Source organism: Oryctolagus cuniculus, chromosome 10 (assembly GCF_964237555.1).
Source record: "Oryctolagus cuniculus chromosome 10, mOryCun1.1, whole genome shotgun sequence".
In the NCBI taxonomy this organism is placed as follows: domain Eukaryota; kingdom Metazoa; phylum Chordata; class Mammalia; order Lagomorpha; family Leporidae; genus Oryctolagus; species Oryctolagus cuniculus.
This window is the reverse complement of record NC_091441.1, coordinates 82019785-82034376: the sequence shown is the minus strand read 5'-3', so window position 1 is coordinate 82034376 and position 14592 is coordinate 82019785. Positions and strand designations below refer to the sequence as shown.

The window sequence follows — 14592 nt, the reverse complement described above, 5'->3', positions numbered from 1 at the left end:
CACCCATCTCACCAAATGCTAGTGAAAATAAATAGTATGACTCATGTAGAATCCTTTTAATTTCTCATCAAAGTCATACATACCACTTATTATACAAAGTACACAAGACTTAAAACCTAAAATTAAAACAAAACTAAAAAAGGTTTACAAAATAAAGTGAGGGGCAGGTATTGTGTTTGCAATGGGTTAAGCGGCCACATGGGACACCAGCATCATACATGGAGGTGCCAGTTCGGGTCCCAGTTACTCCACTTCTACTCATTAGCTCCCTGCTAATGCACCTGGGAACCAGTGGATAATCCAATCACCAGCTCCCTGCTAATGTACCTGGGAACCAGTGGATAATCCAATCATCAGCTCCCTGCTAATGCACCTGGGAACCAGTGGATAATCCAATCACCAGCTCCCTGCTAATGCACCTGGGAACCAGTGGATAATCCAATCACCAGCTCCCTGCTAATGCACCTGGGAACCAGTGGATAATGGTTCAAGTACTTCAGTTCCTGCTGCCCATGTGGGAGACTGGGATGGAGTTCCTGGCTCTTGGTTCTGGCCTGGCCCAGCTCTGGCTACTGCAGCCATCTGGGGAGTGAATCAGAAAATAGAAGATATCTCTCTCTCTCTCTCTCTCTCTCTCTCTCTCTCTCTCTCTTTCTCTCAAGTAAAAGAGGAAAAAGGAAATTTAAATAAGTAAAAATAAATAAATAAAATGGCATCCTGCCAGAAAGCAGTGATTCATTACAATCTGTCGAAACTGAAATAGGGGTTTCTTTTTTTTGTTTGTTTTTTAACACATGCACAGAAAGTGACCAAAAGCTTCCATATTACCTTGTTAACTTTCACACCTTCTTTCGGAGTTTGTTTTGTTGCTAGATTATAGCCAATCATCTGTTTAGCCAGCTGTCCCACAACTTTAGGGCTAAGAGGGAAAGAAAAAGAGAAAAGGAAAAGGAAATCAAAGTCTGCTGAAAGCCATTTTAAAGCAGGATCCACACGTGCTCACGTCCACCCTGCATGGGACCCACGTCCACCCACAAAATCCAAAGGTCCATCCACTCATCCTCCCATGTGCCCAGCACTACCCAGGGGGCTCAGCAAGAACAACATGTGAATGAGGACGAGAATGGAGGAGCGACGGAGGGAACGAGTCAATGAAGTATAAGATGCTTGCAGACCTCTGCGATCCCCTCCCTCCAAATAAATCACACGCACAGTACAAAGAGATGCTACTGAAACACCTAACAGATCTTACAGGAGAGGTGAATACAAATCCGACAGGAGACAGTTTGGGATGCATGGAAAAGGAGGGGACCAGGGAAGGGAGGAAGGAAGTAAACACTGATGAAGAGAAGACAGGAGCAACGTAGAGTCCAGTGCTGGGAAATGCAGGAGACAGTGGAAAAGACAGGCTCAGACACCAGCGGGGCTGGGCTGCTGGACAAGAGGCACGATTCACGGCAGTGCCAGTGGGGCGACAAGGCAGGTTCTTGCATGGGGAAGTGAAATTAGGGGGTAGCATGTTACTTGCAGGTCTTACTGTTTCCAGCAGTCACAACGAATCAGTGATTGCCTAGGAGAGAAGGACTGTCACGTTTTTCCCCAATTAGGGAAAAAAATCTTTTAATAAGGGCAGAGGGAAAGTAGGGCATAGCCACACCCCCACATCTGCAATTTCAGGTTCCTCTCCATGCTATCACCTGCTCCCACCCCGCCTTGCCCCTGCTTCTCGGGCACCCTTCAGACCTTCGGCAAAGTCTCCATAACTGCTCGGCTCACAGACAAGGAACTGAACACCTCCACACTTACTCTTTGGTTAAATGCACGCCGCCTTTCAAACCACTATTGAAGACACCTTTTCCTCTTCCTCCAGCTAAGATCTGGGCTTTTAAAACAATTTCTTTTGCATCTGAAAAAGAAAAAAATTCAGAGCAGGTGGTTGACTTCAAATTCTTTCATATATATATATATATATATATATGCAATAAAGAAAGCAATAAAGATATATAACATTTCAAGTGATTGGTAAAAGCTCTTGCAGACCAAAATCAAAAATAAAGGCAATAAAGAACTTCAAAAAAGTCCCTATGTGTGAACATAAAGCGGTTTTTTTTTTCTTTCTTTCTTTTTTAATAATTCAAGATGCTACTGAAATCCTTCATGCCTATGTCATCAGCTAATACTCAGCTGTCCTAACAGAAAGTGGGGCATGAACTTGGCTCTTCTGAGCGGGGGAGGCAGGAAGAGGGAGGGTAGGAGTGGGCAAGTAGGGTGGGAACAATCAGTATGTTCTTAAATTTGTATTTATGAAATGCATGAAGTGTGTATACCTTAAATAATAGGTTTTTGGGGAAAAAATGATGCAGGATAAATTCAGGACAGTGGTGCCAATTTTACTTTGCAGTGACACTCCCCATGTGGCAGAAGCACCAATCTGCCAATCAGAGGAGTGAACTGTCAGCCATTGGACATGGCAAAGGGAAAAGCAGACTGTGTGAGGCCAAGGTTTAAAAGGTGAGCCACAAAGGCCATGTTTAATAACTGCATTCTTGGAAACTCACCGTTTTCTGAGCAGCTGTTCTATATATTGATAGGGCTAGTCGAGGGAGGAAGAAATGGATTAAAACTAAAAGCAAGCAATATTTTCCAACTACCGGCAAGGTAACAAAGCTTCCTAAGGGGAAGTGGATGTAGAGTCTCCGTTTCTCAGCACACTCCAGGGAAGAACAAACGCCCCATCCTTGACCTCTCGGACTACAGCTGTAAATGCTGAGTTACAAACTCAAGCATCCTCAGGGGCCTGCCAGGGAAGCTCCATGTGTGAGGCAGCCCAGTGATAAACAGACACCTTTATTAAACAGGAACGCTTCCTCCCCAGCCACTGAAAACAAAGCAGCCTCCAAATCCAATATGTTTAATAAACCACACAGCACATGCCCGCAGGCCACAGCTGGCACTTCCCGTTTGTGAGTCTTCTTTATGTAAAATCAGAGATCCAAACCAGCTAGTCCTCCACAAGGCAGTGATGGCTTCCGGTTCAGCACATCAGGTTTAGAATACAAAGGGATTTTACTCTGCAAAAGGACATGGTGAGATGGTCATCCCAGTTGATGTCATTTATAATTAAGGCTCATCCACTGTCCTCATTGGTCTTATTTCCTCCTACATTTGCTTATCCTTGGAAAACCAGGGCTCACCTTCCTCTTTGGAAGCAAAACCAGTTCCTTCTTAGAATACAGTCCTCTATTCTTTCCAACAATACTTTCTGTCTTGGATATGAATGCTCATATCCTCAAACCCTGACTTAAAATCAACTGGGTCCTATGAAGCAGAGCTGAAGATAAGCCATGGCCACTACTCAGTTATCAGAAACTTGCCAGGAATACTGAAAGACGGGCTACACACAGAAACAGAGAAAGATAATCAATATCATGAAAGAATATGAAGGCTGAAAACCTACTAATCAAAGTCCCAAGGAGATCCAAAACAAACAACAGGAATATTTATGGAAAAAGCATAGGACAAAGTCATTACTCAAAATGATAACCCTGAATATAAATAAACCAGATTCTCCAATTAAGATACAGACTGGCTGACTGGATTAAAAACAAGACCCATCGATATGCTCCCTACAAAAATACACCTCACCAATAAAGACACACAGACTGAGAGTAAAAGGATGGAAAAAGATATTCCACACAAACAAATTAAAAATGAGCAGGAGTAGCTAACCTAACATCCAACAAAATACATGTTAACACAAAAATTGTCAAAAGAGAAAAACCTGCAATCATATTATGTGTCTTTTCTAATCACAATGGAATGAAGCAGGAAATTAACAGTTTAAGAAACTCCAGAAAACAAGGAAATAAATGGAGACTGAACAACATGCTCCTGAATGAACAGTGGGTCAAAGAAATCAAATGGGAAATAAAGAAAATTCCTAGAAGTGAATGAAGATGACAGCACATAAAAACTTATGGGACACAACAAAACCAGTGTTAAATGGACAAATTACAGCAGTTAGCGCTTACATCAAGAGATTAGAATGGCATCAAACAAATAATCTAACAATGTATCTGAAGGACCTAGAAAAAATAAGAACAAATCAAATGGAAAATTAGTAGAAGGAAAGATAAAATAAAAATTAGAGAATACACAAATTTGAAAATAAAAAAAAAGATGAATGAAATGAAGAGCTGGCTTTCTAAAACGAAAAAAATACACCACTGGCCCAACTACCCAAAAGAAAAAGGGAGAGAACCAAATTAATAAATTAGACATGCAAAAGAGAGTTGGAGCCAATGCTGTGGCACAGCAGGTAAAGCCACCACCTACAGTGTTGTCTCCCCATATGGGCATTGGTTCGAGTCCCAACTGCTCCACTTTCTTTTTTTCTTTTTTAAATATTTATTTATTTGAAAGGCAGAGTTACAGAGAGGCAGAGAGAGAGAGACAAGTGTTCCATCTACTGGTTCACTCCCTAAATGGCCACAATGTCCAGAGCTGGGCAAATCTAAAGCTAGGAGCCAGGAGCTTCATCTGGGTTTCAGCTTTGGGATCAAGCATTTAAAAACATGCACAAGGCATCAGAATAAACCAGTCCATGAGTTACATCACTTAACTGAATCAGACCAGAGATACTTTGCTTCCCACCAGAATACTATCCATTAGAGTACAAGCTGCAACACTGTCTAAAATAGCAATTTTCAAATATAAGTAAAAGATGAAAATAGGACCATCCCTAGAAAGGGAATTTTTTGATACAAATAGGAAGGTGTCAAGAGAAAGTCCCTATTTTATTTTTAATCTTATTTAAGTTATACAAGTTTCATGTATTTTTATGTATACAGATTTAGGGACACAGTGACATTTCCCCTCAACCTCCCTCCAGTCCATGCTCCAACTCTTCCTTTTCCTCCTCCCTCTCACATTCCCATAATTAATTTTAAAAGCATCTATTTTCCATTTACTTAATGATCATAGAGTTAACCCTACACTAAGTAAAAGAGTTCAACGAATAATATGAAGAGGGGGAAGGAAAAAAAAAAAAAAAAAAACAAAACCACTGTTCCTCAACAGAAGAGACAAGGGCCATATACAATCATCGAATCTCAAAATGTCTATTTCACTCCAATACATTACATTTCAGGTACTCTATTAATTACTTCGGATCAGGGAAAATTTATGATATCTGTCTAGAAAGTCCTTTATTGATAAGGCTACTATGTAAATTTCAAATCTAAAGCTTCCTAATAAATATGGTATTTAACCAGTTCCACCTTATCAAAAAAACTGTTTCATTCAGATGCTATAGGGGGCATGATAATGCCACTGTGGACAGTATACTGATTATAAAGATGATAATAGCATCTTAGTACAAAACATACTTAATAGTTTCAAGGGAGTAATTTTAGTCCCTATAAAAACTCCTAAGTCAAAGTTTATTATTATTTCCTCATACTATCACACTCTCAAAAACACTGTATATTTACTGCTACATTATAGGCCTCATTAAAACTTACAACAAATTAGCTTACTCTTCTGATCTTGTTGTTGATGTTATTTATTGCTTTCATAACCATTAATACACACCGCATTGGTGATAAAAGTTGTCAACCCAAATAAAAATTACGTCTGGACAAAGTCACTTGAGTTGTAGCATCTTATTTTTTCATAAAATATACAACCTCACTCTTTGCATGAAGTTACTATTACTAAACGAATTGTACTTTGTACAGAATCTCCTAACAGCGATGCACAAAAAGATCCATTGGCCTTACTCAAACATCTATACTCATCAAAGAGGTTCTATCGTTACAATATCACAACCATAGGACACTAAGATCAGAAGGAATAACAATTTTTCAGAAGAAAACCATTTTTTTTTTTCAGAAGAAGAAATTTCCAGGAAGAATCTCTTCTATGTTTTATACAGATTCCAGAATGGATAATTCTACAGGGGCATACACACTGATAGTAAGACTACCTGTAGTTTTACAGCAACAGCATCTGGAAACAGCCATGCAAGATGAAAAGCACTTATAAATAGCAAAACCATTTCCACTGTTTTGGGAGTACATTTTAAAGTAAAGAAGGATAAAAAACTAGCCATAGAAATAAAACATTTTTCTCCCTGATTTTCAAGCCAAAGATGAGAGTCTGGGTTCAATTACGGAAGCAGAAGGATGAAAAATTATGGGTCAAGATTTACTATAGGGATGAAAATTTACACGATGCAGGAGGAGCTGGGAAAGAAAGATCTGAGAGTCAGGCTGGATGTTCACAGGAGCCCTCAGCCAGCCAAGCAAGAGACCTCGCCCCTCAAGAAAGATTAGGGGGCCAGCAAAGCAGGCTGCAGACAAGGACCGGGACATGTGCCAAGGAGATCACACAAGCTGGAGTCCAGAAAGCCAGCAGCTGGGAAAACAGCTGACATGGAGCAGAGCAGGACGAGATAGAGCTGAGCATCTCTCCCAGCATCTCTGCATCTACCCATCGCCACCAAACCACAGCAAGCTCTGGACAGCCAGGGCTACAGCCCACGTTCTGTGCAAATTCCTCTTTCAGAGAGAACTCTACCCCTCAAATGACACAAGGAAAGGGAATTTTGGCAAGTGTGGCTCCAGCTTAAGCCAGGGAACACAGGATCAGATCACCACACACAACGGGAAGGATATCTGATGGGCCAGCCCGTGGCTGGTGAAGGCTGAGAGTTAACAGCTCTGAAATTCTGCCGAGAGGCTTAGAAACCAATCCTGTACCAAAGGATGTCCCTCCTATCCTCACAGACAACTGGAAGCTATCCAATATGAGAAATACAGAAGGGGATGCTCTTGTTGACCTGAACCAGCAGTGGAGAAGAGAGAAAGGACTGTGAATGGCCATGCATACAGCTCATTTCTTCATGAGTACTCATACAGTTTTTATTATGAGCCAACTGAATGGCCATAGCATTTAAAACGTATGGGACATACACTACCTGGCTGGATTCTTATTTAAAGATGTCTCGTTCATTTTTACAGCAACTGTACTAATCCTCTTAGCTCTCCCATCTTCTTAATTGAAAATCTGGTCTTTGCCTTATTCTCTCTCATTTAACTCAAGCCCTCCCTCAGCCCGTGCCCTGGTGAGACAACTACTCACAGCCATCACCCAATGCCTGTGAAAGCCATCGTCTTGGTGCCCGTGCTTCATGACCACACAACCGCCTGTTTGCCCCACGCTCTGCTCAAGTGAGGCAGACCATCTTGGGAGCAGGTCTCCTCAGAGAATTCTGGAGCAGAGTGTTAAGCCCCTGGTGACACAGTTGTTTCCTTCGACCTTAGTCTGTGTATCCCAAGGCAGATACTCTTCAGGGTAGACTCTGGGTCAGGGCAGCTCAACCTGAGGCTTCGGTGCCCTCACTTCTCCAGGCGCTACAGCCTGTCTGTTTCATTCTCATGCAGAGAGAGCATCCCTCCAGAACCCTTCAACCCTCAGACCAGTGCTGCTCCTTAGTTAGAGACCCATTTCCCAGATACGAACTCAAACTCCCTCTGAAAGACTCCTGAGCCCAGTGCCGTGTGAAGCAATAGGGAGGGGAACCTGTTTCATGCTGCTGAAAAGATTCTCAACAGTTAAAAGGTACCTGGAATGTTCTAAGACACTTAAGAGGTCTCTGCTCAGTGCTCATGGGAAATCTTTTGCTACAACAATCCATCTGAAAGTTGGCTAAAGAAATAAGGGTTTTTCATTGCAATGTGACTATAACAGGGAAAGACTGGACACAATGTGCATGTCCAGCAATATTTGGACACTATGAGAAAAATAAATATTGCACAGCTACACAATGAACCAAAAAATACTACAAAGTCATGGATAATAATTAAATTCCTCCTAATGTATGAATATGGGAAAATGCCCATGAACACAGTAAGCTTTAAATCTTGGGGCCAGCACTATGTCACAACAGGTAAAGCCACTACCTGCAGTGCCAGCATCCCATAGAGGTGCTGGCTTATCTGCTTCTGATCCAGCTCTCTGCTATGGCCTGGGGAAGCAGCAGCAGATGACCCAAGTGATTAGGCCCCTGCATCCGCATGGGAGACCTGGAAGAAGCTCCTGGCTCCTGGCTTCTGACTGGCACAGCTATGGTTGTTGTAGTCATCTGCGGATTAAACAGTGGATAGAAGACCTTTCTCTCTCTCTCTCTCTCTCCCTCTCCCTCTCCCTCTCTCTATATGTAATTCTGCCTTTCAAATAAATAAATAAACCTTTTTTAAAAGTCTTAATGATTAAGATTTTTATAAAGGGGCCAGCGTTGTGGCATAATGGGTAAAGTTACCACCTGAGACACTGACATCCCATATCCATCGTGGTTTGAGTCCTGGCCACTCCACTTCCAATCCAGCTCCCTGCTAATGGTCTGGAAAAGGAGTGGAGGATGGCCCATGTGCCTGGCCCCTGAACCCACATGGGAGATCCAGAAGGATCTCCTGGCTCCTTGCTTTGGCCTGGCTCAGCACAGGCCATCGTAGTAACCTGGGGAGTGAACCCGCAGATGTAAGATTTCTCTCTGTCTCTTCCTCTCTCTCCCGATAACTCTTTCAATCTTTTTTTTAAAAAGAATGTTGGGAAGACACTTGAATTTGTGAATAGCTGCATAATCATAATGAAATCTAGGTGGCCAATAACCAAACCATTAACTGTGGTTATCTTGAGTGGTAATAAGGAGTGGTGCTGTGCCTGGTTATCACCTGGATAACACTGTAGGTGTCCCCAGAGGTCCATACATTAGAAGCTCAATACCCAAAGTCAGGATAGAACTTGATCCAATTCTAGCAGGAAGGCCTTTAGAAAATGGTTAAACCGGATTAGGTTGTTAGGATCAAGTTCCTATGGTTGAATCATGCTGGTTTTATAGGAAGAGATCACACAGATACACAGGACTGGCATGCTGCCTGGCTCACCACACGGTTGCCCCTCTGTACATGTTCCGCCGTCCACCACTGTCCTCATCAGATGCCAGAGGAATGGGACACTCGACCTTGGACTGTGAACTTCCCAACCCATGAGCTGAACTAACCTGTCTTCTTGTCTTCTGTCATGTCTCAGATCACTACCTTCTTTTTTTGTTGTTGTTGCAATTACCATGTGCTGCCTAAAAAGTTAATTTAAAAATAAGAACTTAAAATGTGAGATAAACATAGGCAGTTATCCATAGTAGTTTGTCCTGAATATTTAATTTTTTTTCTCTACCAGCTTTTAACCACTTTGGTATAGTCAGAGATGCCTGTGAGAAGCAGCCTCTAGGAGAACCTTCAGGACAGCTCTGTATCTGTAACACAACCTCCTAAAGTGTCAGGCAAGACACCTGAGAGCAGTGGCAAAACGGTTTGTGCTTTTAAATCTATCGAGTACCTCCTTCGTGGTAACTGCCACCCACGAACCTAAAATCCATTGCAATGGGCAGATTCAAAAAGATAATTACCCCAAACTATTAATGCTCTAATAAATATTAAAAATAACACAGGAAGAGGGAATGGAGCCAAGCCCAGCTGTGCAAGAGAGGAGACAGAAGAGTTTCAGCACCACCAAGAAGAGTACGAGCTCTTCAAGCAGCCAGGACGTGGACAGAAAAATAACTAGGAGAGGCTATATTGCTATTCTATTTTCATTTGTTTGGCTTTCTTAGTTACCTGTTTAAATTAGAAATCATTAAAGCATTGATTGAAAGTAAAGCATGCAAGGATTCAGCACTGCAAACCACTCAAATCTGCTAGCTCAGATCCTCAAAAGACAAGGCACAGCGGCACAGCCATTAAGATGCCATTCGGAATGCCCCCATCCCCTGTCAGAGCATCTGGCACTGTGTCCTGCCCCTGCTTCTCTCTCTTTTTTTTTTTTTTTTGTTTTTTGACAGGCAGAGTGGACAATGAGAGAGAGAGACAGAGAGAAAGGTCTTCCTTTTGCCGTTGGTTCACCCTCCAATGGCCGCCGCAGCCGGCACACCGCGCTGATCCGATGGTAGGAGCCAGGTGCTTCTCCTGGTCTCCCATGGGGTGCAGGGCCCAAGCACTTGGGCCATCCTCCACTGCACTCCCTGGCCACAGCAGAGAGCTGGCCTGGAAGAGGGGCAACCGGGACAGAATCCGGCGCCCCGACTGGGACTAGAACCCAGTGTGCCGGCGCCGCTAGGTGGAGGATTAGCCTAGTGAGCCGCGGCGCCAGCCCTGCCCCTGCTTCTCATTCCAGCTTCTTTAATGTGCACCTGGGAGAGAACAGTAATGGCTCAGAACATGGGCCCCTGCCACCCACGTAAGAGAACCAGCTCAAGTTTCTTGCTCCTGGATTTGGTCTGGCTCAGCCCCAAGATGTTACAGGCAATTGTGGAGTTAACAAGCAGGTTTAAGATCTCACTCTGTCTCTGCCTTTCAAATAACTTTAAGAAGAAGAAAATCAATAAAAATTAAAATTTATTTCCCAAATTCCAGAACCACATACAAATAGAAAAATCACATTGACTGTGTGTCTTTGCTAAATTTAGATATTTTATGCTAAATACTTTTTAGATCTCTGATAATTTTATCAAGCTCATCTTAAAAATTCCCAATCAAGTACAGTAAACTTCAAACAGGGCTCCTAGGAAATTTCTGCAAGGGATCAGTGAGACGCAAACAAGCCAGTTGCTTAGGAGCAGGGACAATAAAGTACAGGCCCACCCCCTACCATCCTGCAAATGAGCATGCATTCCAGATTTTAAATCTGCTATAATTCCGAATGCCACAGACAGAGAATCCCAAACAACAGCTTGGTGATGTAGCCATAAAAAGGAACCCAGGAGGTTTTTATTCTCCATGTTGAAGTTTGTAAAGTGGTGATGACATGCTGGAGCTAAATAGAAGCTAGGAATGACCTTACACCAAGCGAGATGAAAGATTTCAGAACCACTTTCCCAAGATACACACATCCACTGAGATGCGGCATAATTTGTTATGTCGCTTTCAAATTGTGCTGAGTTCTAAATTGCAATGTCTTGCTCTTTTATTGCCTGTCCTGATCCATTCATTGTATTTGAAATCTAAGTCTATTGCTTGAATGTTAAACACAGAGGGACTTTGGATCACATCCTGGAGGATGAAATCTGCAGTATCAGTGAACTAGGAGGAGCTCAGATTCGGTTTGCAAGGTTTGGGGAGGCCACAGAAATAGCTACTACTTCCTTTTCTCTCGTGGCCATTTTCCGGGTTCTTTCCTTCTCTTCCACCCTTCTTCCTTCACTCCTTATTCCTTTCTTCCTTCCCTTTGTCAGAAGTCCAAGCCATTTAATTTGTATATTGAAGTATAACTGAGATCACCAGTTTCAACAACTAGGGACATCCTCATTGACATGAAATTCTACCTTCCATCAAATTCTCCCCAGAACCAATCCCAAGTGCAAATTTATCCAGCCAAATTCCTGTGAAATGGAGCACTCATTATTAACCCCACTGTAGCTAAACTCAGAACTCACAAAACCCACGCTGACTTTCTTGATTATTTTCAAAACAACTTTCCTCAATACCTGTGATCATTCAAGTGAGGACTGTCTCTTTCTGAGACTTTATCTAATTTTTCAATGCATGGCTTGAGCTAGAATTCAGACTAGGGAGAGCCAGTCCAACTGTTATAGGTAGAAAATTAGCAAATTAACCAGGGAGTATCAATTTCTCTTCTTTGAGGGAAAAAAATGATGAATTTTTTGTAGTTAAGTTTTGAATGAGAACAACTGAAAGACAAAAGGTGTAAAACAGAGAGGAGACAGGATACAAACTCACAGATGGACCGAATTTATTCAAAGAAAGTAAACTTGGGCCAGCGCTGTGGTGTAGTGGGTAACGCTTCCACCTGCAGTGCCTGCATCCATGTGGATGCAGGTTCGAGTCCCAGCCACTCCACTTCCAATCCAGCTCTCTGCCATGGCCTGGGAAAGCAGTGGAGGATGGCCCAAGTCCTTGGGCCCCTGCACCTGCGAGGAGACCTGGAAGAAGCTCCTGGCTCCTGGCTTCGGATCAGTGCAGCTCCAGCTGTTGTGGCCATCTGGGGAGTGAACCAGAAGATGGAAGACCTCTCTCTCTCTCTCTCAGCCTCTGCCTCTCTGTAACTCTGACTTTCAAGTAAAATAAAATCTCTGAAAAAAAGAAAAGAAACTCGCAGAGGTCAACACAGTGCCATCATGCACACAGATGGAACATGGAACATGTGGCAGAGGTGGCAGACCCCAGCAGCCCGAGCAGAGGCACCCATCTGGGCCCCTTTTTTTCTTACAACACTCGAGATGGCACAGGAGAATACTAAAGAGTTACCATCCCTATCAGACAAAGCTAAGAGAAAATCCAGGCAGCTTTTCAGTAGCTCTCTGATGGCACTAGTGTGGCAGAGAAATCAAGTCCTACTTCGTACCTGATGAAACCAACAGCCCTCTGTGAGGAACTGCAGTTCCAACCATTACAAGAAATTCTCATCAGGATTTCAGGATTCACAGTTCATCCACACAGCAGAAAGCGAGGACGTGGGTGGATGTCACCTCTACACGGGCAGCTCACGGCGCTTTCCTAGTGCGGCTAGTAACAGTTCCCTATCCCCCCTTCTCTGCTGCGGTCTGAATGTCTGTGGCCTCTGCAAATTCCTATGTCAAGATGACTGCATCAGGAGGTGGAGCCATGGGAGGGTGCTTAGGTCCTAAGGACGGAGCCCACGGGAAGGAAATCCAGGCCCTCACTTCTTTCACCAGGTGAAGGCACAGCTAGAAGTCCCTGTGTGAGCCAGAAAGACCTCAGGGGACACTGAATCTACCTGCCTGGTCTTCCCAGCCTCCAGAGCTGTCTCTAAGCCACTAAGGCTATGGTCTTTTTTCTTTTTTTTTTTTTTTTTTTTTTTGTAATTTGTAACTGTTTTCCTCCTTAGTTCCCAACAGGATAAACTGCACATCCACAGAACTTCCCGAGAGACCCTCCTTCCTGACAGCCAGCAGCAGCCCTGTCCAGGCCTCTGACCCTTTCTCTCCGCCTCCCAGCACAAGGTGCACAGTGTGTCAGGATAAGTAAGCGTGATCTGAGCACAGGAATGAGGCACGTCTTGCTATCCTTGATGAATTTTCCAGGACACATGTCCAAAAAGCTAAAAACAGGATAACCATCCAAAAGGAAGTGTCCTAACTTTATGCAGAGGGAGCTATTTTTATGAATCCACTGAACTCAGTGACTTGGGAATGTCATCAAGTCAAACAAAGCAGATGCTGCTCTGCTCCTGGAGGCTCTCCTAGCTCACAGGAGACACCACGCCTCAGGGGATCCCTGGGGCCAGGCAGGGCTTCTGTCAAAGGCAACTGAGCCTTGCTCGGCTTTCACTAGTCACACCCCTCACACCTGCTCCCTTGTGGAAGTGCCTACTGCAGGCCACACACAGAAGGGTGTGGAATGAGGTCTCCACACGTGAGCAGCAGACACACAGTGGGCCCACAGCACTCAGCACTCCTGCATTCATTTATCATTATCAGTTCCTCTGCACTCTGAAATCAGAATCACAGAGACTGTTGGGAAATGAGCAGGAATAAAGATGTGTGCTAAGAGCATTCATTTTTTTTTTTTTTTTTTGGCGGGGGTGAGGAGTAGAGGGGATGACATAACAAAGGGAAACCTTTTATTTAAGGAATGCAAACTTCATGCATTTCATAAATACAACTTGAGGAATATAGTGATTCCTCTCTATTTAGCAAATAACTCCAGTGAAATTAAGTGGCTTTCCCAGTTACACAGAAGACTCTGTGTAACCAGAAAAACCCTCCTAAAGGCCATGCCTTAATTATCACTTCTGGGAAATCCCCCCAACTTTTTATTATTAACATTATTAACATTTCTATTCCAATGGGAAAGCTGAGCCACTAGTAAACATCCTCAACACTCATCACCCAGAGTCTGAACCTGTTCACATTTCACATTGGTTTCTCACATCTCTCTCCAGTCATCACAGCCCATTCTTATTTTGTAAATATTTCAAAGTAAGTTGTACATATCAATATAATTACCTTTAAACTCTTCAGCATATGTATCAGAAACTAGAATGTAACATTTGCTGACCTTTCCTTTGGAGCCAGAGGTAAAATTTAAACATAACAAAATGGCCAAGTCTTCCAGAAGTTTACCATTCAGTAAGTGTTGACAAATGTAAAGACCTGCATGATCCTAACCTCAATCAAGAAATGCATTACAGCTGACCCCCCCTTGTCTGAGGGAGATCTATTCCAAGACCCCCAATGGATGCTTAACTCACAGCACCCTATATATACACCATGCTTCCACTTACACACACATACCGACAAACTGAATTAGGCACAAAACAAGATTCACAACAGTAACTAATACTGAGATAGAACAATTGTATGTCTGATAATAAAATCACCAGCATCACCATCCTCACTATTTGGGATCATTAATAAGTACAAAGGGGTGGACGTTTGGGATGACCAGGACACATATTGCTACCCCAGGGGCTGAGTCTTAGGACATCCCATGTCAGAGTCCCCGAGTTTGAGTCTCATCTCCGTTTCTGATATAGCTTCCTGCTAGCACACAC

The 14592-nt window shown here is 43.1% G+C and overlaps 1 protein-coding gene across 1 annotated transcript in view; it reads right to left on the bottom strand.

The window, feature by feature from the left end:
• The window catches only part of SUCLG2 (succinate-CoA ligase GDP-forming subunit beta), a 296898-nt gene that overhangs the window by 147604 nt on the left and 134702 nt on the right, over positions 1-14592 (bottom strand). The window contains exons 3-4 of the mRNA XM_002713297.5: positions 1807-1906; positions 829-919 (exon numbers count right to left, since the gene is read on the bottom strand). Of these exons, the coding sequence (XP_002713343.1) occupies positions 829-919; positions 1807-1906 (191 nt within the window). The remainder of the gene's footprint in view (positions 1-828; positions 920-1806; positions 1907-14592) is intronic.